The sequence below is a fragment of the Ranitomeya imitator genome, chromosome 5 (assembly GCF_032444005.1).
Source record: "Ranitomeya imitator isolate aRanImi1 chromosome 5, aRanImi1.pri, whole genome shotgun sequence".
In the NCBI taxonomy this organism is placed as follows: Eukaryota; Metazoa; Chordata; class Amphibia; order Anura; family Dendrobatidae; genus Ranitomeya; species Ranitomeya imitator.
The window spans coordinates 675,194,081-675,218,824 of NC_091286.1; the positions used below are offsets into that span (position 1 = coordinate 675,194,081).

The 24,744-nt window shown below is 47.3% G+C and overlaps 1 protein-coding gene across 2 annotated transcripts in view; it reads right to left on the reverse strand.

Annotated features, from left to right (window-relative positions):
* The window catches only part of LOC138638769 (cytochrome P450 2K6-like), a 92,862-nt gene that overhangs the window by 34,397 nt on the left and 33,721 nt on the right, over nucleotides 1-24,744 (reverse strand). The window contains exons 1-2 of one of the 2 annotated variants that reach the window (XM_069728340.1): nucleotides 7,660-7,789; nucleotides 4,701-4,863 (exon numbers count right to left, since the gene is read on the reverse strand). In XM_069728340.1, coding sequence (XP_069584441.1) covers nucleotides 4,701-4,863; nucleotides 7,660-7,674 — 178 coding nt within the window. In that variant the 5' untranslated portion in view covers nucleotides 7,675-7,789. Of the gene's footprint in view, nucleotides 1-4,700; nucleotides 4,864-7,659; nucleotides 7,790-24,744 lie in introns of those variants that run through there. The other variant, XM_069728339.1, reaches the window with a different exon arrangement.

The window sequence follows — 24,744 nt, forward strand, 5'->3', positions numbered from 1 at the left end:
GTGTACCCCTGGAACCAATTTAAAATTGCCTACAGCCATGTGTTATTATTTTAGGCCTTCGATGCCTGTCTGCGGTCACTCCTTCCACTAGGCCTCCACTGACCACACCACTGCTGTCCGTGTACCCCTGGAACCAATTTAAAATTGCCTACAGCCATGTGTTATTATTTTAGGCCTTCGATGCCTGTCTGCGGTCACTCCTTCCACTAGGCCTCCACTGACCACACCACTGCTGCCCGTGTACCCCTGGAACCAATTTAAAATTGCCTACAGCCAGCCCAATTTTTTTATTTTAGGCCTTCGATGCCTGTCTGCGGTCCATTCTTTCAACTACTACTACACTGACCAGGTCACTGCTGTCCGTGTACCCCTGTAACCAATTTAAAATTGCCTACAGCCATGTGTTATTATTTTAGGCATTCGATGCCTGTCTGCGGTCCATTTTTTCAACTACTACTACACTGACCAGGTCACTGCTGCCCGTGTACCCCTGGAACCAATTTAAAATTGCCTACAGCCATGTGTTATTATTTTAGGCCTTCGATGCCTGTCTGCGGTCACTCCTTCCACTAGGCCTCCACTGACCACACCACTGCTGCCCGTGTACCCCTGGAACCAATTTAAAATTGCCTACAGCCAGCCCAATTTTTTTATTTTAGGCCTTCGATGCCTGTCTGCGGTCCATTCTTTCAACTACTACTACACTGACCAGGTCACTGCTGCCCGTGTACCCCTGGAACCAATTTAAAATTGCCTACAGCCATGTGTTATTATTTTAGGCCTTCGATGCCTGTCTGCGGTCACTCCTTCCACTAGGCCTCCACTGACCACACCACTGCTGTCCGTGTACCCCTGGAACCAATTTAAAATTGCCTACAGCCATGTGTTATTATTTTAGGCCTTCGATGCCTGTCTGCGGTCCATTCTTTCAACTACTACTACACTGACCAGGGCACTGCTGGCCGTGTACCCCTGGAACCAACATCAGAAAATATAAAAATAAGTATTTTGCTTATAAAAAAGAAAATACTGGTGAGATATCAAATGCAGACATTTTAACATTAAAAACAAACACACAACTCTAATCTGGTACAGTACTAAAAATGGCCACCAGCTACAATTACTTTCTCCTGCAAGTAGTTAACTGAAAGTTTTTTTAAATTGAAAACACACATATGGCATCCACCGAGTGTTGTCCTGTCGCGTCTTCTTTATATTATTGCCGAGAAGATGCAAAATAATGAAAATAATAAAATCATTAATTACCAAAATAATAGAGAAAGTCAACACCACATTGCAAATAAACATTCATTCCAAATAAAGAAGCAGGGCGCGTCCGAGGGTGAGTATATACCTAATAAGAATATAATCACCCTCGGACGCGCAATGCTTATTTCCAACAGCCTTCCTTCCTAAGAATCAGCCCTTCCGTCGTGTAGAGAGACGTTGTGTTACACTCCAAGGTGTTCCCCAGGTTGCCTTTCCTGAGCTTCGATCTTCCGGCTCTCGTTTAGTAGTTCTTGGAAACTACTCTGCATTAGGCCTTCAAATTGGGTATGGGGTGTAGAGAGATGGTGTGTTCCACTCCAAGGTGTTCCCCAGGTTGCCTTTCCTGAGCTTCGATCTTCCGGCTCTCGTTTAGTAGTTGTTGGAAACTACGCTGCATTAGGCCTTCAAATTGGGTATGGGGTGTAGCGAGAGGGTGTGTTACACTCCAAGGTGTTCCCCAGGTTGCCTTTCCTGAGCTTCGATCTTCCGGCTCTCGTTTAGTAGTTCTTGGAAACTACACTGCATTAGGCCTTCAAATTGGGTATGGGGTGTAGAGAGAGGGTGTGTTACACTCCAAGGTGTTCCCCAGGTTGCCTTTCCTGAGCTTCGATATTCCGGCTCTCGTTTAGTAGTTGTCGGAAACTACGCTGCATTAGGCCTACAAATTGGGTATGGGGCGTAGAGAGAGGGTGTGTTACACTCCAAGGTGTTCCCCAGGTTGCCTTTCCTGAGCTTCGATATTCCGGCTCTCGTTTAGTAGTTGTCGGAAACTACGCTGCATTAGGCCTACAAATTGGGTATGGGGTGTAGAGAGAGGGTGTGTTACACTCCAAGGTGTTCCCCAGGTTGCCTTTCCTGAGCTTCGATCTTCATGCTCTCGTTTAGTAGTTGTCGGAAACTACGCTGCATTAGGCCTACAAATTGGGTATGGGGTGTAGAGAGAGGGTTTGTTACACTCCAAGGTGTTCCCCAGGTTGCCTTTCCTGAGCTTCGATCTTCCGGCTCTCGTTTAGTAGTTGTTGGAAACTACGCTGCATTAGGCCTTCAAATTGGGTATGGGGTGTAGCGAGAGGGTGTGTTACACTCCAAGGTGTTCCCCAGGTTGCCTTTCCTGAGCTTCGATCTTCCGGCTCTCGTTTAGTAGTTCTTGGAAACTACACTGCATTAGGCCTTCAAATTGGGTATGGGGTGTAGAGAGAGGGTGTGTTACACTCTAAGGTGTTCCCCAGGTTTCCTTGCCATTGCTTCGGTCTTCCGACTCTCGTTTAGTAGTTGTAGAAAAGTACACTGCATTAGGCCATACAAAATGGGTATGGGGTGGAGAGAGATGGTGTGTTACACTCCAAGGTGTTCCCCAGGTTGCCTTTCCTGAGCTTCTATCTTCAGGCTCTCATTAAATTGTGGTTAAATGGAACAACTGCATTTGGCGTACTAGTTGGTTTGGGGCCTACTATCGGTGTCTGCCACTCCTTGCTGTTCTCCTCCACTGAACAAAGCTGTGCCGCCTGTTTACTACGGTTGCCAATTTTGAACTGCATTTCGACTACTTACTGATTTGGCCCTACTCTCTGTGTCAGCCTCTCATTCCAGTTGTCCTCCACTGCAATGCCCCCTGGTTATTCCTGTGTTACCAATTTTGAACTGCATTTAGCCCACTTTCTTCTTTGGGCCTATATCTGTGTTTCCACTTCATCGTGCCCATTGCCCAGCCAGTGATAGATGAGTCTGCTGGTACATTGACCCATAACGCAACATTCCCCGTGCACGCTACACAACAACATTGTGACCCTGCTGAAAGTCAGGTTGCTCTTCCCGCATACCATACCACCTTACACGGGGACAAAGAGGAAGGTGCAGATGAAAGTGCAGGTTCCTTCATCAGGTGGGGGGAGGAATACTAGTTGGCGACGTCACTGGCACAGGGCCTCTCATAGTACGCAAAAGTGTTGCTGCCGGTGGGAGGCGCCCCCGCCGTGCAAACACACCGCTGTACTTTGAGGGGCCCTGTGCCAGTGCCAATGCCAACGAGTGGGCCCCCCCTGCTTGCTCAGGTTCACAGCACTTGCAAAGTTGAAATACTTACCTCTCCCTGCTCCACTGCCGTGACGTGGTCCAGATTTCCTGGGCCCACTAATTACTTGAACCAGCCCTACCCCCCACAACTTTAGCCAAATGACCCCCAATTTCAAATGCCTTCCAATTATTATAAGGTAAATTACGCTTGACAAGCTTCATTAAGAAGAATGGATGGTTTTGACATTAAAATGGCCACTCTAGGTGTTTTCCTGGCCCCCACTCACTGCCGACTATGCTGCCCCATTGACTTGCATTGGGTTTCGTGTTTCGGTCGATCCCGACTTTACGTCATAATCGGCCGATTTCACTCGACCCGACTTTGGACATAGTCGGGTTTCGCAAAACCCGGCTCGACTCTAAAAAGGTCAAGGTCGCTCAACTCTAGTTATAAGCATCTGAAACATCTTAAAACAAAACATAAGGAAGCTCTCATAGCAACATTGTTTTTCCATAATCCCTTCTAAATGTACTGTGTAGGTAATATAGTGCAGGTATATTAAAATGCATTCTGATCTCCATCTTCCCCAGTTTCCAGCATGGCTCCACTCCTCTTGTTGATCATGTGGGCAGTCATCAGCTTTGCCCTTGCACACAGAGACTGCTGCAATTGTCCTCAAAACGAGGCACCATAAACCAACAATGAGAAAGCGACTTTCGGTTCAAACATAAAGTCCTTTGTGGTCCAGAGAGCATTTTCTCAGGTCAGTTGACCCACGAGAGGACCAGAAAGAAGCTGAAAAATTGTAAATATGGTGATAATGGTAGTTAAATGCAACAGCACTACATAATTAATTAGTAGGGATTGCAGAATAAACATTTAGCTTGGACAGCTTCTTCAATAAGGCCGGGTTCATGTTAGCATATCTGAAGCGCATCGTACAGATCTCCATAGATCCGCATGCGTCTTGTGTACCTATTTTTAACATTGTGTATGCAGGGACATGGGTTTGCATCAGTTTGCTTGCGGATGAATGCGTATAAACAACACATTACTGTCTATGGCAACCTATTGGTACGCAAGGACATGCGTATGCATGAGTTCGATGCACTTGCGTACTTCGGACTGCGCATGTCCAAGAACACTCCCATTGAGATATGCCCTCCTGGAAATATTGAACCCATGCACATAAACAATGCAAACACAGGCAAAAAACCCATACAAACGCATGCACACACAGCTTTTTTTGGCATCATGTGCAACAGGATAAAAAATGCAGCATAAGCATGCGTTTAAATGCCTTTTGGCATGCGTTTGCACATGCAGATGATACTCTGAGCACAGATACGCTAATGTAAACTGAGCCTTAATGAGTATGATAATATGAAAAAAGCAAATTGCGGTGTGATAGCGGTACCCCATCCTTGGTTAATTTCTTCAAATATTCGGATATGTCCTCTTTCTGAGAAATCATCAGCATAGTCCACAAGTGCACTTTTCACTGTCTCGTACCCAGACAGAATCACCATTTTTAGGGTACCCATTTGGATGCTGTATACAGGGCCATATATTTTTGCAAGCTGAAATAAATAAAAAATGTTCGAGGATGTTAATATTCACATTTTTTTAAATAAAAATAAAATAAAAGTGTAGTTTCATGATACTGCCCAACTTTCACAATACAGAAAGAGGGACAAAGGATGCGTGGTGCCCCTGAATGTCTAGTCGCCACAGAGCTACTGCACTGCAGTCAGAGGTGTGGTACTCCGCTCTCGTGTAAGGAGGGGGCACTACCCGAGACCCATACTAGCATCCAACACTACACCACTCCAGGCCAGGGGATCTGGGCGGACACTATTGAGGGAAAGCCCCATCTCAGGCTGGAGGGAGAACTAGGTAGAGGTTGTGGGTGGAGAGAATGTCAGTTGCAAGGAGTTGTCATGGAATCAAGAGGGAAGCATTAGTGACAGAGAGAAGAGAGGAGTAAGCGGTAGTGTCTGAGTGAAGCTACAGAGAGAAGGAAGGAAGGGGTCCTAGGGGCCAGGGAAGTAAGGATTCCACGCTGGATTCCTGAATCCACACCGACCGTCGTCAGGTGGAAGAACCAGGTCGCAACTGGCCCCCACACTACTGGAGAACTACAAGGCACAGCTAGCAAGCCGGAGGATGTGGTTACTCTGCATGTCACAGCCACAGCCACACACATTTGCTGTAATGGCAGCCACATAGACTCAAGGGGACCAGGAGGATGTCGCCCGACAAGATCTGAGGCTGCTGGCTTTGGACACTGTGTGTGAGGCGCAGATCAGGAGGACGAAGCCAACTCGTGAGAGGTGAGCGGCCTCGCGACCAGCATCCCCGACCCCAGCAGAGGAGGAGGAGGAGGCCGGCACCGGAAAAACAATGGATGCAGGTACTGTGAACAACCCTGCCACAGTTATAGAGGAGACCATAGTAGGCCCATTGAAGCACTCATCAGCCCTTAGACCCTGCCAGGCATGCAAAAATCTAGCCTGGGACCGGACATCAGACATCGGAGACCAACTGGTGGTACAGCTGCAACCTAACTGTACGCCCCGGGAGGAGCGTGAAGGATGGGTGATGTTCCACTGGGAATGCACGGGAACTGATTTAATGGGGTTCTCTGGGGAGGCTCAGATGGAGGGGGCTGTGTAAAGATCATTAGCTGGGAAGAATATCGCCTGCAGCAGGTGCTCAAGTGGGAGCAGGAGGAAGAAGAGCGCGAAGCCCAGCGGAGGGCCATGGAGGACAGGAACAGGAAGGCCAAGGCCCAGGCCCGCAAATCTAGATACGCTGACCAGGTCTGCTGAGGCAGGTCACCGTGGTTTCCTTTAAGCTAAAGAAAGGCTGGGGATTCATCAAGGAGCCCAGAATGGTCTCAGAAATTTTTGTCACCTGGCGAGATGTTGAGGCACACCTCCTGGAAAGACACCCAGATCGTGACCTGTGCCCGGAAAACCAAGTTACCTACATCCGACACTGGGGTGAAAATGGGTGGTATGCCCTTAACATATGAAAATGCTCATGGAGGTGCATTCACCATCGTTGACTAACTCGTTAACTGCCTGTGGCCTAGCTCTACCCGTGGAGAGCTGTAACATTTCTGCTGCATCACCAATTGCCCCAGTGGACCTGAACCGCAGCATCAGCCATTTTCCCTATTGCCGAATGCCACGGGTGGCGTCACGAACTAATGCCCCATAAACTTTATTCCCCTTTAATTTGACTTTAATTGAACACCCAGGCCCACGGGCCGAGTCACTGCTGCCATTACCAACCCCTTAAGAACCGTCAGACCTGGCCTGAGTACCCCACGGCCCTAGCGAGCGCTCCAGATGTGGCACACCCCTAGCCACGCCCATTTAACATTGTTTCTACTATTGCAAAAGGAGATATCAGAAGAGGTGGTCATTATTTTTGCGACATTTTTTTTTCCTAATAAGTTTCTGAATAAAAAACTTTATAAATGTGGTTTTGAGCACATTTTGGAGTGCAGTTTTTTAGCATGATGTCATTCTTTGGTATTTTCTGTCATAAAGGCCCCTCAAAGTCACTTGAAATGTGATGGTCTCAAAAAAATGTATATTTTGTTGGAAAAATTAGGAATTGATGATGAACTTTTAATCCTTCTAAATTCCTATCAAAACACAAATGTGATTCAGTAATGATGCAGATGTAAAGTAGACATGTGGGAAATATTATGTATTAACTAGTTTGTGTTACATAACTTTCGGGTCTAAGGGCATAAGAATAAAGAATTAAAATTTTGAAAATTGCTAAAATTTTCATCAAATTTCCGATATTTTCACAAATAAAAGGAAGACTTATCAAACAAATTTTACCACTATCATGAAGGAGAATACATCACCAAAAAGTGTCTCAGAATCACTGGGATTTGTTAAAGCGTTTCAGAGTTATTATCACATAAAATGACACTGGTCAGAATGGTTAAATTTGGCTTGATCGAGAAGGGGAAAACAGGCTGGGGGTTGAGGGGGTTCAAAATGGCCTTTTATTTGGGATCAAAAAAAATTGGTAAGTGGAGAATTTTTTATGTAATACAAATATCACTAAAACTATGCTATAGTAGAAATAAAATTAAAAAAAAATAATAATCAGTACTTGCAGAAATAATTATAAGATTACAGTATATTATTAATGAAAAATAAAAATATAATCATATACAAGGGATTCAAAAGTAGTAGTAGCAGATTTAACACAAATAAAAAGGTAGTTAACTAATTATGGAAATGATTCCAAATCTGCTTCAAATCCGATGTCTTGGCAAGAAATACGCAGCAGAAAAAACATGCATTTTTGACACGTTTTTATTTCATTTTTCATGTATTTTTTACCTGCCTTTTTTCCATTGATCAATATGGGGGAATTCTGCAGGAAAATCACCACAAGAATTGACATGCTGCAGATTTAAATCGTCAACGCCCCTGAAGAAGGTGCTTCTCCGAAACGCGCGTTGGGGCAGGGGTGTGGATCATTTGAGCCCACTGTTGGTGCATTCCCTCAGGTAAACAGTAAATCAATATCCAATGTACAATGTGTTGACTGCAGCTGCAATATAGTTGATATTGTCTGCAACCCGTTAGCCATGGATGCCCTATAGGCAGGGGCGTAACTGCCACGGTCACAGGAGTCACCACTGCGACCGGGCCTGGGGGAGTCAGGGGCCCGGCAGGTCAGATGCACGCCGACATCAGCAACAACTTCAAAACTGTTGCCCTGCAGGTGATTCCTCCCGCACTGCAACAGACAGACCTGCCCTCCACCTGACCTGCCGGGCGCACACATCAACTCAGCAGCCGACACCTGAACTGCTAGAAAGGAAGAGCTGAAGGACCTGTGGTGACGTCATCATTATCATAGGTCCTTCACCATTAATCAGCTCCGCCTCCTGATCACATGACGATGACATCACCACAGGTCCTTCAGCTTTCAGCAGCAGCTCAGTCCTGGTTGTGTGCAGCTCATGTTCTCTGGTATCAGCCAGCAGCAGATTTCCGGTTCCTGCTATTCCGGTGAGATGTGTATTCAGATGGGGCAGAATGTGGAGACAGGTGGGGCAGAATGTGGAGACAGATGAGGCAGAATGTGGAGTCAAATGGGGCAGAATATGGAGACAGATGGGGCAGAATGTGTGTTCAGATGGGGCAGAATGTGGAGTCAGATGGGGCAGAATGTGGAGTCAGATGGGGCAGAATGTGGAGTCAGATGGGGCAGAATGTGGAGTCAAATGGGGCAGAATGTGGAGACAGATGAGGCAGAATGTGGAGTCAGATGGGGCAGAATGTGGAGTCAAATGGGGCAGAATGTGGAGACAGGTGGGGCAGAATGTGGAGACAAATGAGGCAGAATGTGGAGACAGATGGGGCAGAATGTGGAGACAGGTGGGGCAGAATGTGGAGACAGATGGGGCAGAATGTGGAGACAGGTGGGGCAGAATGTGGAGACATATGAGGCAGAATGTGGGGACAGGAGGGGCAGAATGTGGAGTCAGATGGGGCAGAATGTGGAGACAGATGGGGCAGAATGTGGAGTCAGATGGGGCAGGATGTGGAGTCAGATGAGGTAGAATGTGGAGACATATGAGGCAGAATGTGGAGTCAGATGGGGCAGAATGTGGAGACATATGAGGCAGAATGTGGAGACAGCTGGGGCAGAATGTTGAGACATGTGGGGCAGAATGTGGAGACAGATGGGGCAGAATGTGGAGACATATGAGGCAGAATGTGGAGTCAGATGGGGCAGAATGTGGAGTCAGATGGGGCAAAATGTGGAGACATATGAGGCAGAATGTGGAGTCAGATGGGGCAGAATGTGGAGTCAGATGGGGCAGAATGTGGAGACATATGAGGCAGAATGTGGAGTCAGATGGGGCAGAATGTGGAGTCAGATGGGGCAGAATGTAGAGTCAGATGGAGCAGAATGTGGAGTCAGGTGGGGCAGGATGTGGAGTCAGATGGGGCAGAATGTGGAGTCAGATGGGGCAGAATGTGGAGTCAGATGAGGTAGAATGTGGAGACAGATAGGGCAGAATGTGGTATTTTATCATATGCTTTGGCAATGCTAACATGTGCTTAGTCCTGCCAATAAAGCTCATTTGAATTGAATTGAATTGAATGTGGAGACAGATGGGGCAGAATGTGGAGTCAGATGGGGCAGAATGTGGAGTCAGATGGGGCAGAATGTGGAGTCAGATGGGGCAGAATGTGGAGTCAGATGAGGCAGAATGTGGAGACAGGTGGGGCAGAATGTGGAGACAGATGAGGCAGAATGTGGAGACAGATGGGGCAGAATGTGGAGACAGGTGGGACAGAATGTGGAGACATATGAGGCAGAATGTGGAGACAGGTGGGGCAGAATGTGGAGACAGATGGGGCAGAATGTGGAGTCAGATGGGGCAGAATGTAGAGTCAGATGGAGCAGAATGTGGAGTCAGGTGGGGCAGGATGTGGAGTCAGATGGGGCAGAATGTGGAGTCAGATGGGGCAGAATGTGGAGTCAGATGAGGTAGAATGTGGAGACAGATAGGGCAGAATGTGGTATTTTATCATATGCTTTGGCAATGCTAACATGTGCTTAGTCCTGCCAATAAAGCTCATTTGAATTGAATTGAATTGAATGTGGAGACAGATGGGGCAGAATGTGGAGTCAGATGGGGCAGAATGTGGAGTCAGATGGGGCAGAATGTGGAGTCAGATGGGGCAGAATGTGGAGTCAGATGAGGCAGAATGTGGAGACAGGTGGGGCAGAATGTGGAGACAGATGAGGCAGAATGTGGAGACAGATGGGGCAGAATGTGGAGACAGGTGGGACAGAATGTGGAGACATATGAGGCAGAATGTGGAGACAGGTGGGGCAGAATGTGGAGACAGATGGGGCAGAATGTGGAGACAGATGGGGCAGAATGTAGAGTCAGATGGAGCAGAATGTGGAGTCAGGTGGGGCAGGATGTGGAGTCAGATGGGGCAGAATGTGGAGTCAGATGGGGCAGAATGTGGAGTCAGATGAGGTAGAATGTGGAGACAGATAGGGCAGAATGTGGTATTTTATCATATGCTTTGGCAATGCTAACATGTGCTTAGTCCTGCCAATAAAGCTCATTTGAATTGAATTGAATTGAATGTGGAGACAGATGGGGCAGAATGTGGAGTCAGATGGGGCAGAATTTGGAGTCAGATGGGGCAGAATGTGGAGTCAGATGGGGCAGAATGTGGAGTCAGATGAGGCAGAATGTGGAGACAGGTGGGGCAGAATGTGGAGACAGATGAGGCAGAATGTGGAGACAGATGGGGCAGAATGTGGAGACAGGTGGGGCAGAATGTGGAGACATATGAGGCAGAATGTGGAGACAGGTGAGGCACAATGTGGAGACAGGTGGGGCAGAATGTGGAGTCAGATGGGGCAGAATGTGGAGACAGATGGGGCAGAATGTGGAGTCAGATGGGGCAGGATGTGGAGTCAGATGAGGTAGAATGTGGAGACATATGAGGCAGAATGTGGAGTCAGATGGGGCAGAATGTGGAGACATATGAGGCAGAATGTGGAGACAGGTGGGGCAGAATGTGGAGACAGATGGGGCAGAATGTGGAGACATATGAATCAGAATGTGGAGTCAGATGGGGCAGAATGTGGAGACATATGAGGCAGAATGTGGAGTCAGATGGGGCAGAATGTGGAGTCAGATGGGGCAGAATGTGGAGACATATGAGGCAGAATGTGGAGTCAGATGGGGCAGAATGTGGAGTCAGATGGGGCAGAATGTGGAGACATATGAGGCAGAATGTGGAGACAGGTGGGGCAGAATGTGGACACAGATGGGGCAGAATGTGGAGTCAGATGGAGCAGAATGTGGAGTCAGATGGGGCAGGATGTGGAGTCAGATGGGGCAGAATGTGGAGTCAGATGGGGCAGAATGTGGAGTCAGATGAGGTAGAATGTGGAGACAGATAGGGCAGAATGTGGTATTTTATCATATGCTTTGGCAATGCTAACATGTACTTAGTCCTGCCAATAAAGCTCATTTGAATTGAATTGAATTGAATGTGGAGACAGATGAGGCAGAATGTGGAGTCAGATGGGGCAGAATGTGGAGTCAGATGGGGCAGAATGTGGAGTCAGATGGGGCAGAATGTGGAGTCAGATGGGGCAGAATGTGGAGTCAGATGGGGCAGAATGTGGGGTTAGATGGGGCAGAATGTGTATTCAGGTGGGGCAGAATGTGGATTCAGGTGGAGCAGAATGTGGAGTCAGATGGGGCAGAATGTGGAGTCAGATGGGGCAGAATGTGGTATTTTATCATATGCTTTGGCAATGCTAACATGTACTTAGTCCTGCCAATACAGCTCATTTGAATTGAATTGAATTGAATGTGGAGACAGCTGGGGCAGAATGTGGAGTCAGATGGGGCAGAATGTGGAGTCAAATGAGGCAGAATGTGGAGTTAGATGGGGCAGAATGTGTATTCAGGTGGGGCAGAATGTGGATTCAGGTGGAGCAGAATGTGGAGTCAGATGGGGCAGGATGTGGAGTCAGATGGGGCAGGATGTGGAGTCAGATGGGGTAGAATGTGGAGACAGATGGGGCAGAATGTGGTATTTTATCATATGCTTTGGCAATGCTAACATGTACTTAGTCCTGCCAATAAAGCTCATTTGAATTGAATTGAATTGAATGTGGAGACAGATGGGGCAGAATGTGGAGTCAGATGGGGCAGAATGTGGAGTCAGATGGGGCAGAATGTGGAGTCAGATGGGGCAGAATGTGGAGTCAGATGGGGCAGAATGTGGAGTTAGATGGGGCAGAATGTGGATTCAGGTGGGGCAGAATGTGGAGTCAGATGGGGCAGAATGTGGAGTCAGATGGGGCAGAATGTGGAGTCAGATGGGGCAGAATGTGGAGTCAGATGGGGCAGAATGTGGTATTTTATCATATGCTTTGGCAATGCAAACATGTACTTAGTCCAGCCAATAAAGCTCATTTGAATTGAATTGAATTGAATGTGGAGACAGATGGGGCAGAATGTGGAGTCAGCTGGGGCAGAATGTGGAGTCAGATGGGGAAGAATGTGGAGTTAGATGGGGCAGAATGTGTATTCAGGTGGGGCAGAATGTGGATTCAGGTGGAGCAGAATGTGGAGTCAGATGGGGCAGAATGTGGAGTCAGATGGGGCAGAATGTGGAGTCAGATGGGGCAGAATGTGGAGTCAGATGGGGCAGAATGTGGTATTTTATCATATGCTTTGGCAATGCTAACATGTACTTAGTCCTGCCAATAAAGCTCATTTGAATTGAATTGAATTGAATGTGGAGACAGATGGGGCAGAATGTGGAGTCAGCTGGGGCAGAATGTGGAGTCAGATGGGGCAGAATGTGGAGTCAGATGGGTCAGAATGTGGAGTTAGATGGGGCAGAATGTGTATTCAGGTGGGGCAGAATGTGGATTCAGGTGGAGCAGAATGTGGAGTCAGATGGGGCAGAATGTGGTATTTTATCATATGCTTTGGCAATGCAAACATGTACTTAGTCCAGCCAATAAAGCTCATTTGAATTGAATTGAATTGAATGTGGAGACAGATGGGGCAGAATGTGGAGTCAGATGGGGCAGAATGTGGAGTCAGATGGGGCAGAATGTGGAGTCAGATGGGGCAGAATGTGGAGTCAGATGGGACAGAATGTGGAGTCAGATGGGGCAGAATGTGGTATTTTATCATATGCTTTGGCAATGCAAACATGTACTTAGTCCTGCCAATAAAGCTCATTTGAATTGAATTGAATTGAATGTGGAGACAGATGGGGCAGAATGTGGAGTCAGATGGGGCAGAATGTGGAGTCAGATGGGGCAGAATGTGGAGTCAGATGGGGCAGAATGTGGAGTCAGATGGGGCAGAATGTGGAGTTAGATGGGGCAGAATGTGGATTCAGGTGGGGCAGAATGTGGAGTCAGATGGGGCAGAATGTGGAGTCAGATGGGGCAGAATGTGGAGTCAGATGGGGCAGAATGTGGAGTCAGATGGGGCAGAATGTGGAGTCAGATGGGGCAGAATGTGGTATTTTATCATATGCTTTGGCAATGCAAACATGTACTTAGTCCTGCCAATAAAGCTCATTTGAATTGAATTGAATTGAATGTGGAGACAGATGGGGCAGAATGTGGAGTCAGCTGGGGCAGAATGTGGAGTCAGATGGGGAAGAATGTGGAGTTAGATGGGGCAGAATGTGTATTCAGGTGGGGCAGAATGTGGATTCAGGTGGAGCAGAATGTGGAGTCAGATGGGGCAGAATGTGGAGTCAGATGGGGCAGAATGTGGAGTCAGATGGGGCAGAATGTGGAGTCAGATGGGGCAGAATGTGGTATTTTATCATATGCTTTGGCAATGCTAACATGTACTTAGTCCTGCCAATAAAGCTCATTTGAATTGAATTGAATTGAATGTGGAGACAGATGGGGCAGAATGTGGAGTCAGCTGGGGCAGAATGTGGAGTCAGATGGGGCAGAATGTGGAGTCAGATGGGTCAGAATGTGGAGTTAGATGGGGCAGAATGTGTATTCAGGTGGGGCAGAATGTGGATTCAGGTGGAGCAGAATGTGGAGTCAGATGGGGCAGAATGTGGAGTCAGATGGGGCAGAATGTGGTATTTTATCATATGCTTTGGCAATGCTAACATGTACTTAGTCCTGCCAATAAAGCTCATTTGAATTGAATTGAATGTGGAGACAGATGAGATGAGGCAGAATGTGGAGACAGATGAGGCAGAATGTGGAGACAGATGAGGCAGAATGTAGAGAGAGATGGGGCAGAATGTGGAGACAGATGGGGCAGAATGTGTAGACAGATGAGGCAGAATGTGGAGACAGATGGGGCAGATTGTGGAGAGAGATGGGGCAGAATGTAGAGTCAGATGGGGCAGAATGTGGAGTCAGCTGGGGCAGAATGTGGAGACAGATGGGGCAGAATGTGGAGAAAGATGGGGCAGAATGTGGAGTCAGATGGGGCAGAATGTGGAGTCAGATGGAGCAGAATGTGGAGACAGATGAGGCAGAATGTGGAGACAGATGGGGCAGAATGTGGAGTCAGATGGGGCAGTATGTGGAGTCAGATGGGGCAGGATGTGGAGACAGATGAGGTAGAATGTGGAGACAGATGGGGCAGAATGTGGTATTTTATCATATGCTTTGGCAATGCTAACATGTACTTAGTCCTGATAATAAATCTCATTTGAATTGAATTGAATTGAATTGAATGTGGAGTCAGATGGGGCAGAATGTGGAGTCAGATAGGGCAGAATGTGGAGTCAGATGGGGCAGAATGTGGAGTCAGATGGGGCAGAATGTGGAGTCAGATGGGGCAGAATGTGGTATTTTATCATATGCTTTGGCAATGCTAACATGTACTTAGTCCTGCCAATAAAGCTCATTTGAATTAAATTGAATTGAATGTGGAGACAGATGGGGCAGAATGTGGAGTCAGCTGGGGCAGAATGTGGAGTCAGATGGGGCAGAATGTGGAGTCAGATGGGTCAGAATGTGGAGTTAGATGGGGCAGAATGTGTATTCAGGTGGGGCAGAATGTGGATTCAGGTGGAGCAGAATGTGGAGTCAGATGGGGCAGAATGTGGAGTCAGATGGGGCAGAATGTGGAGTCAGATGGGGCAGAATTTGGTATTTTATCATATGCTTTGGCAATGCTAACATGTACTTAGTCCTGCCAATAAAGCTCATTTGAATTGAATTGAACTGAATTGAATGTGGAGACAGATGAGGCAGAATGTGGAGACAGATGAGGCAGAATGTGGAGACAGATGAGGCAGAATGTAGAGAGAGATGGGGCAGAATGTGGAGACAGATGGGGCAGAATGTGTAGACAGATGAGGCAGAATGTGGAGACAGATGGGGCAGATTATGGAGAGAGATGGGGCAGAATGTAGAGTCAGATGGGGCAGAATGTGGAGTCAGCTGGGGCAGAATGTGGAGACATGGGGCAGAATGTGGAGAGAGATGGGGCAGAATGTGGAGTCAGATGGGGCAGAATGTGGAGTCAGATGGGGCAGAATGTGGAGACAGATGAGGCAGAATGTGGAGACAGATGGGGCAGAATGTGGAGTCAGATGGGGCAGTATGTGGAGTCAGATGGGGCAGGATGTGGAGACAGATGAGGTAGAATGTGGAGACAGATGGGGCAGAATGTGGTATTTTATCATATGCTTTGGCAATGCTAACATGTACTTAGTCCTGATAATAAAGCTCATTTGAATTGAATTGAATTGAATGTGGAGACAGATGGGGCAGAATGTGGAGTCAGATAGGGCAGAATGTGGAGTCAGATGGGGCAGAATGTGGAGTCAGATGGGGCAGAATGTGGAGTCAGATGGGGCAGAATGTGGAGTCAGATGGGGCAGAATGTGGAGTTAGATGGGGCAGAATGTGTATTCAGGTGGGGCAGAATGTGGATTCAGGTGGAGCAGAATGTGGAGTCAGATGGGGCAGAATGTGGAGTCAGATGGGGCAGAATGTGGAGTCAGATGGGGCAGAATGTGGTATTTTATCATATGCTTTGGCAATGCTAACATGTACTTAGTCCTGCCAATAAAGCTCATTTGAATTGAATTGAATTGAATGTGGAGACAGATGGGGCAGAATGTGGAGTCAGCTGGGGCAGAATGTGGAGTCAGATGGGGCAGAATGTGGAGTCAGATGGGGCAGAATGTGGAGTTAGATGGGGCAGAATGTGTATTCAGGTGGGGCAGAATGTGGATTCAGGTGGAGCAGAATGTGGAGTCAGATGGGGCAGAATGTGGAGTCAGATGGGGCAGAATGTGGAGTCAGATGGGGCAGAATGTGAAGTCAGATGGGGCAGAATGTGGAGTCAGATGAGGTAGAATGTGGAGACAGATAGGGCAGAATGTGGTATTTTATCATATGCTTTGGCAATGCTAACATGTACTTAGTCCTGCCAATAAAGCTCATTTGAATTGAATTGAATGTGGAGACAGATGAGGCAGAATGTGGAGTCAGATGGGGCAGAATGTGGAGTCAGATTGGGCAGAATGTGGAGTCAGATGGGGCAGAATGTGGAGTCAGATGGGGCAGAATGTGGAGTCAGATGGGGCAGAATGTGGGGTTAGATGGGGCAGAATGTGGATTCAGGTGGAGCAGAATGTGGAGTCAGATGGGGCAGAATGTGGTATTTTATCATATGCTTTGGCAATGCTAACATGTACTTAGTCCTGCCAATAAAGCTCATTTGAATTGAATTGAATTGAATGTGGAGACAGCTGGGGCAGAATGTGGAGTCAGATGGGGCAGAATGTGGAGTCAAATGGGGCAGAATGTGTATTCAGGTGGGGCAGAATGTGCATTCAGGTGGGGCAGAATGTGGATTCAGGTGGAGCAGAATGTGGAGTCAGATGGGGCAGAATGTGGAGTCAGATGGGGCAGAATGTGGAGTCAGATGGGGCAGAATGTGGAGTCAGGTGGGGCAGAATGTGGAGTCAGATGGGGCAGAATGTGGAGTCAGATGGGGCAGAATGTGGAGTCAGATGGGGCAGAATGTGGAGTCAGATGGGGCAGAATGTGGAGTCAGATGGGGCAGAATGTGGTATTTTATCATATGCTTTGGCAATGCTAACATGTACTTAGTCCTGCCAATAAAGCTCATTTGAATTGAATTGAATTGAATGTGGAGACAGATGGGGCAGAATGTGGAGTCAGATGGGGCAGAATGTGGAGTCAGATGGGGCAGAATGTAACATAGTAACATAGTTAGTAATTCCGAAAAAAGACATTTGTCCTTCCAGTTCAGCCTATATTCCATCATAATAAATCCCCAGATCTACGTCCTTCTACAGAACCTAATAATTGTATGATACAATATTGTTCTGCTCCAGGAAGACATCCAGGCCTCTCTTGAACCCCTCGACTGAGTTCGCCATCACCACCTCCTCAGGCAAGCAATTCCAGATTCTCACTGCCCTAACAGTAAAGAATCCTCTTCTATGTTGGTGGAAAAACCTTCTCTCCTCCAGACGCAAAGAATGCCCCCTTGTGCCCGTCACCTTCCTTGGTATAAACAGATCCTCAGCGAGATATTTGTATTGTCCCCTTATATACTTATACATGGTTATTAGATCGCCCCTCAGTCGTCTTTTTTCTAGACTAAATAATCCTAATTTCGCTAATCTATCTGGGTATTGTAGTTCTCCCATCCACTTTATTAATTTTGTTGCCCTCCTTTGTACTCTCTCTAGTTCCATTATATCCTTCCTGAGCACCGGTGCCCAAAACTGGACACAGTACTCCATGTGCGGTCTAACTAGGGATTTGTACAGAGGCAGTATAATGCTCTCATCATGTGTATCCAGACCTCTTTTAATGCACCCCATGATCCTGTTTGCCTTGGCAGCTGCTGCCTGGCACTGGCTGCTCCAGGTAAGTTTATCATTAACTAGGATCCCCAAGTCCTTCTCCCTGTCAGATTTACCCAGTGGTTTCCCGTTCAGTGTGTAATGGTGATATTGATTCCCTCTTCCCATGTGTATAACCTTACATTTATCATTGTTAAACCTCATCTGCCACCTTTCAGCCCAAGTTTCCAACTTATCCAGATCCATCTGTAGCAGAATACTATCTTCTCTTGTATTAACTGCTTTACATAGTTTTGTATCATCTGCAAATATCGATATTTTACTGTGTAAACCTTCTACCAGATCATTAATGAATATGTTGAAGAGAACAGGTCCCAATACTGACCCCTGCGGTACCCCACTGGTCACAGCGACCCAGTTAGAGACTATACCATTTATAACCACCCTCTGCTTTCTATCACTAAGCCAGTTACTAACCCATTTACACACATTTTCCCCCAGACCAAGCATTCTCATTTTGTGTACCAACCTCTTGTGCGGCACGGTATCAAACGCTTTGGAAAAATCGAGATATACCACGTCCAATGACTCACCGTGGTCCAGTCTATAGCTTACCTCTTCATAAAAACTGATTAGATTGGTTTGACAGGAGCGATTTCTCATAAACCCATGCTGATATGGAGTTAAACAGTTATTCTCATTGAGATAATCCAGAATAACATCCCTCAGAAACCCTTCAAATATTTTACCAACAATAGAGGTTAGACTTACTGGCCTATAATTTCCAGGTTCACTTTTAGAGCCTTTTTTGAATATTGGCACCACATTTGCTATGCGCCAGTCCTGCGGAACAGACCCTGTCGCTATAGAGTCACTAAAAATAAGAAATAATGGTTTATCTATTACATTACTTAGTTCTCTTAGTACTCGTGGGTGTATGCCATCCGGACCCGGAGATTTATCTATTTTAATCTTATTTAGCCGGTTTCGCACCTCTTCTTGGGTTAGATTGGTGACTCTTAATATAGGGTTTTCATTGTTTCTTGGGATTTCACCTAGCATTTCATTTTCCACCGTGAATACCGTGGAGAAGAAGGTGTTTAATATGTTAGCTTTTTCCTCGTCATCTACAACCATTCTTTCCTCACTATTTTTTAAGGGGCCTACATTTTCAGTTTTTATTCTTTTACTATTGATATAGTTGAAGAACAGTTTGGGATTAGTTTTACTCTCCTTAGCAATGTGCTTCTCTGTTTCCTTTTTGGCAGCTTTAATTAGTTTTTTAGATAAAGTATTTTTCTCCCTATAGTTTTTTAGAGCTTCAATGGTGCCATCCTGCTTTAGTAGTGCAAATGCTTTCTTTTTACTGTTAATTGCCTGTCTTACTTCTTTGTTTAGCCACATTGGGTTTTTCCTATTTCTAGTCCTTTTATTCCCACAAGGTATAAACCGCTTACACTGCCTATTTAGGATGTTCTTAAACATTTCCCATTTATTATCTGTATTCTCATTTCTGAGGATATTGTCCCAGTCTACCAGATTAAGGGCATCTCTAAGCTGTTCAAACTTTGCCTTCCTAAAGTTCAATGTTTTTGTGACTCCCTGACAAGTCCCCCTAATGAAAGACAGGTGAAACTGCACAATATTGTGGTCGCTATTTCCTAAATGCCCAACCACCTGCAGATTTGTTATTCTGTCAGGTCTATTAGATAGTATTAGGTCTAAAAGTGCTGCTCCTCTGGTTGGATTCTGCACCAATTGTGAAAGATAATTTTTCTTGGTTATTAGCAGAAACCTGTTGCCTTTATGGGTTTCACAGGTTTCTGTTTCCCAGTTAATATCCGGGTAGTTAAAGTCCCCCATAACCAGGACCTCATTACGGGTTGCAGCTTCATCTATCTGCTTTAGAAGTAGACTTTCCATGCTTTCTGTTATATTTGGGGGTTTGTAACAGACCCCAATGAGAATTTTGTTACCATTTTTCCCTCCATGAATTTCAACCCATATGGACTCGACATCCTCATTCCCTTCGCTAATATCCTCCCTTAAAGTGGACTTTAGACAAGACTTTACATAGAGACAAACCCCTCCTCCTCTCCGATTTTTACGATCCTTTCTAAACAGACTGTAACCCTGTAAGTTAACTGCCCAGTCATAGCTTTCATCTAACCATGTCTCGGTTATTCCCACTATGTCAAAGTTACCTGTAGATATTTCTGCTTCTAGTTCTTCCATCTTGTTTGTCAGGCTTCTGGCGTTTGCGAGCATGCAGTTTAGAGGATTTTGTTTTGTTCCAATCTCCTCACTGTGGATTGTTTTAGAAATGTTCTTACCTCCCTTCTGAGTATGTTTTCCTGGGTCGTCTTTGTTCGAGTCTAATGTTTTTCTTCCCGTCCCCTCTTCTGTGGAGTTAGATGGGGCAGAATGTGTATTCAGGTGGGGCAGAATGTGGATTCAGGTGGAGCAGAATGTGGAGTCAGATGGGGCAGAATGTGGAGTCAGATGGGGCAGAATGTGGAGTCAGATGGGGCAGAATGTGGAGTCAGATGGGGCAGAATGTGGAGTCAGATGGGGCAGAATGTGGAGTCAGATGGGGCAGAATGTGGAGTCAGATGGGGCAGAATGTGGAGTCAGATGGTGCAGAATGTGGAGTCAGATGGGGCAGAATGTGGAGTCAGATGGGGCAGAATGTGGAGTCAGATGGGGCAGAATGTGGAGTCAGATGGGGCAGAATGTGGAGAGAGATGGGGCAGAATGTGGAGTCAGTTGAGGCAGAATGTGGAGACAGATGGGGCAGAATGTGGAGACAGATGGGGCAGAATGAGGAGAGAGATGGGGCAGAATGTGGAGACAGATGGGGCAGAATGTGGAGTCAGATGGAGCAGAATGTGGAGACAGATGGGGCAGAATGTGGAGTCAGCTGGGGCAGAATGTGGAGTCAGATGGAGCAGAATGTGGAGACAGATGGGGCAGAATGTGGAGTCAGCTGGGGCAGAATGTGTATTCAGGTGGGGCAGAATGTGTATTCAGGTGGGGCAGAATGTGGATTAAGGTGGAGCAGAATGTGGAGTCAGATGGGGCAGAATGTGGAGTCAGATGGGGCAGAATGTGGAGTCAGATGGGGCAGAATGTGGAGAGAGATGGGGCAGAATGTGGAGTCAGTTGAGGCAGAATGTGGAGACAGATGGGGCAGAATGTGGAGACAGATGGGGCAGAATGAGGAGAGAGATGGGGCAGAATGTGGAGACAGATGGGGCAGAATGTGGAGTCAGATGGAGCAGAATGTGGAGACAGATGGGGCAGAATGTGGAGTCAGCTGGGGCAGAATGTGGAGTCAGATGGAGCAGAATGTGGAGACAGATGGGGCAGAATGTGGAGTCAGCTGGGGCAGAATGTGTATTCAGGTGGGGCAGAATGTGTATTCAGGTGGGGCAGAATGTGGATTAAGGTGGAGCAGAATGTGGAGTCAGATGGGGCAGAATGTGCAGACAGATGGGGCAGAATGTGGAGTCAGGTGGGGCAGAATGTGTATTCAGCTGGGGTAGAATGTGTATTCAGGTGGGGCAGAATGTGTATTCAGGTGGAGCAGAATGTGTATTCAGGTGGGGCAGAATGTGTATTCAGATGGGGCAGAATGTGGATTAAGGTGGAGCAGAATGTGGAGTCAGACGGGGCACAATGTGGAGTCAGATGGGGCAGAATGTGGAGACAGATGGGGCAGAATGTGGAGACAGATGGGGCAGTATGTGGAGTCAGATGGGGCAGTATGTGGAGTCAGATGGGGCAGGATGTGGAGACAGATGAGGTAGAATGTGGAGACAGATGGGGCGGAATGTGGTATTTTATCATATGCTTTGGCAATGCTAACATGTACTTAGTCCTGATAATAAAGCTCATTTGAATTGAATTGAATTGAATTGAATGTGGAGACAGATGGGGCAGAATGTGGAGTCAGATGGGGCAGAATGTGGAGTCAGATGGGGCAGAATGTGGAGTCAGATGGGGCAGAATGTGGAGTCAGATGGGGCAGATTGTGGAGTTAGATGGGGCAGAATGTGTATTCAGGTGGGGCAGAATGTGGATTCAGGTGGAGCAGAATGTGGAGTCAGATGGGGCAGTATGTGGAGTCAGATGGGGCAGAATGTGGAGTCAGATGGGGCAGAATGTGGAGTCAGATGGGGCAGAATGTGGTATTTTATCATATGCTTTGGCAATGCTAACATGTACTTAGTCCTGCCAATAAAGCTCATTTGAATTGAATTGAATTGAATGTGGAGACAGATGGGGCAGAATGTGGAGTCAGCTGGGGCAGAATGTGGAGTCAGATGGGGCAGAATGTGGAGTCAGATGGGGCAGAATGTGGAGTTAGATGGGGCAGAATGTGTATTCAGGTGGGGCAGAATGTGGATTCAGGTGGAGCAGAATGTGGAGTCAGATGGGGCAGAATGTGGAGTCAGATGGGGCAGAATGTGGAGTCAGATGGGGCAGAATGTGGAGTCAGATGGGGCAGAATGTGGAGTCAGATGGGGCAGAATGTGGAGTCAGATGGGGCAGAATGTGGAGTCAGATGGGGCAGAATGTGGAGTCAGATGGGGCAGAATGTGGAGTCAGATGGGGCAGAATGTGGAGAGCGATGGGGCAGAATGTGGAGTCAGTTGGGGCAGAATGTGGAGACAGATGAGGCAGAATGTGGAGACAGATGGGGCAGAATGTGGAGACAGATGGGGCAGAATGAGGAGAGAGATGGGGCAGAATGTGGAGACAGATGGGGCAGAATGTGGAGTCAGATGGAGCAGAATGTGGAGACAGATGGGGCAGAATGTGGAGTCAGCTGGGGCAGAATGTGGAGTCAGATGGAGCAGAATGTGGAGACAGATGGGGCAGAATGTGGAGTCAGCTGGGGCAGAATGTGTATTCAGGTGGGGCAGAATGTGTATTCAGGTGGGGCAGAATGTGGATTAAGGTGGAGCAGAATGTGGAGTCAGATGGGGCAGAATGTGCAGACAGATGGGGCAGAATGTGGAGTCAGATGGGGCAGAATGTGTATTCAGCTGGGGCAGAATGTGTATTCAGGTGGGGCAGAATGTGTATTCAGGTGGAGCAGAATGTGGAGTCAGATGGGGCAGAATGTGGAGTCAGATGGGGCAGAATGTGGAGTCAGATGGGGCAGAATGTGGAGTCAGTTGGGGCAGAATGTGGAGTCAGTTGGGGCAGAATGTGAAGTCAGATGGGGCAGAATGTGGAGTCAGATTGGGCAGAATGTGGAGAGAGATTGGGCAGAATTTGGAGAGAGATGGGGCAGAATGTGGAGTCAGCTGGGGCAGAATGTGGAGTCAGATGGGGCAGAATGTGGAGTCAGATGGGGCAGGATGTGGAGTCAGATGGGGTAGAATGTGGAGACAGATGGGGCAGAATGTGGTATTTTATCATATGCTTTGGCAATGCTAACATGTACTTAGTCCTGCCAATAAAGCTCATTTGAATTGAATTGAATTGAATGTGGAGACAGATGAGGTAGAATGTGGAGTCAGATGGGGCAGAATGTGGAGTCAGATGGGGCAGAATGTGGAGTCAGATGGGGCAGAATGTGGAGTCAGATGGGGCAGAATGTGGAGTCAGATGGGGCAGAATGTGGAGTCAGATGGGTCAGAATGTGGAGTTAGATGGGGCAGAATGTGTATTCAGGTGGGGCAGAATGTGGATTCAGGTGGAGCAGAATGTGGAGTCAGATGGGGCAGAATGTGGAGTCAGATGGGGCAGAATGTGGAGTCAGATGGGGCAGAATGTGGTATTTTATCATATGCTTTGGCAACGCTAACATGTACTTAGTCCTGCCAATAAAGCCCATTTGAATTGAATTGCATTGAATGTGGAGTCAGCTGGGGCAGAATATGGAGTCAGCTGGGGCAGAATGTGGAGTCAGCTGGGGCAGAATGTGGAGACAGATGGGGCAGAATGTGGAGTCAGATGGGGCAGAATGTGGAGACAGATGGGGCAGAATGTGGAGTCAGCTGGGGCAGAATGTGTATTCAGGTGGGGCAGAATGTGTATTCAGGTGGGGCAGAATGTGGATTCAGGTGGAGCAGAATGTGGAGTCAGATGGGGCAGAATGTGGAGACAGATGGGGCAGAATGTGGAGTCAGATGGGGTAGAATGTGGAGACAGATGGGGCAGAATGTGGTATTTTATCATATGCTTTGGCAATGCTAACATGTACTTAGTCCTGCCAATAAAGCTCATTTGAATTGAATTGAATTGAATGTGGAGACAGATGAGGTAGAATGTGGAGTCAGATGGGGCAGAATGTGGAGTCAGATGGGGCAGAATGTGGAGTCAGATGGGGCAGAATGTGGAGTCAGATGGGGCAGAATGTGGAGTCAGATGGGGCAGAATGTGGAGTCAGATGGGGCAGAATGTGGAGTTAGATGGGGCAGAATGTGTATTCAGGTGGGGCAGAATGTGGATTCAGGTGGAGCAGAATGTGGAGTCAGATGAGGCAGAATGTGGAGTCAGATGGGGCAGAATGTAGAGTCAGATGGGGCAGAATGTGGTATTTTATCATATGCTTTGGCAATGCTAACATGTACTTAGTCCTGCCAATAAAGCCCATTTGAATTGAATTGCATTGAATGTGGAGACAGATGGGGCAGAATGTGGAGTCAGCTGGGGCAGAATGTGGAGTCAGCTGGGGCAGAATGTGGAGACAGATGGGGCAGAATGTGGAGACAGATGGGGCAGAATATGGAGACAGATGGGGCAGAATGTGGAGTCAGCTGGGGCAGAATGTGTATTCAGGTGGGGCAGAATGTGTATTCAGGTGGGGCAGAATGTGTATTCAGGTGGAGCAGAATGTGGAGTCAGATGGGGCAGAATGTGGAGACAGATGGGGCAGAATGTGGAGTCAGATGGGGCAGAATGTGGAGTCAGCTGGGGCAGAATGTGTATTCAGGTGGGGCAGAATGTGTATTCAGGTGGAGCAGAATGTGGAGTCAGATGGGGCAGAATGTGGAGTCAGATGGGGCAGAATGTGGAGTCAGATGGGGCAGAATGTGGAGTCAGATG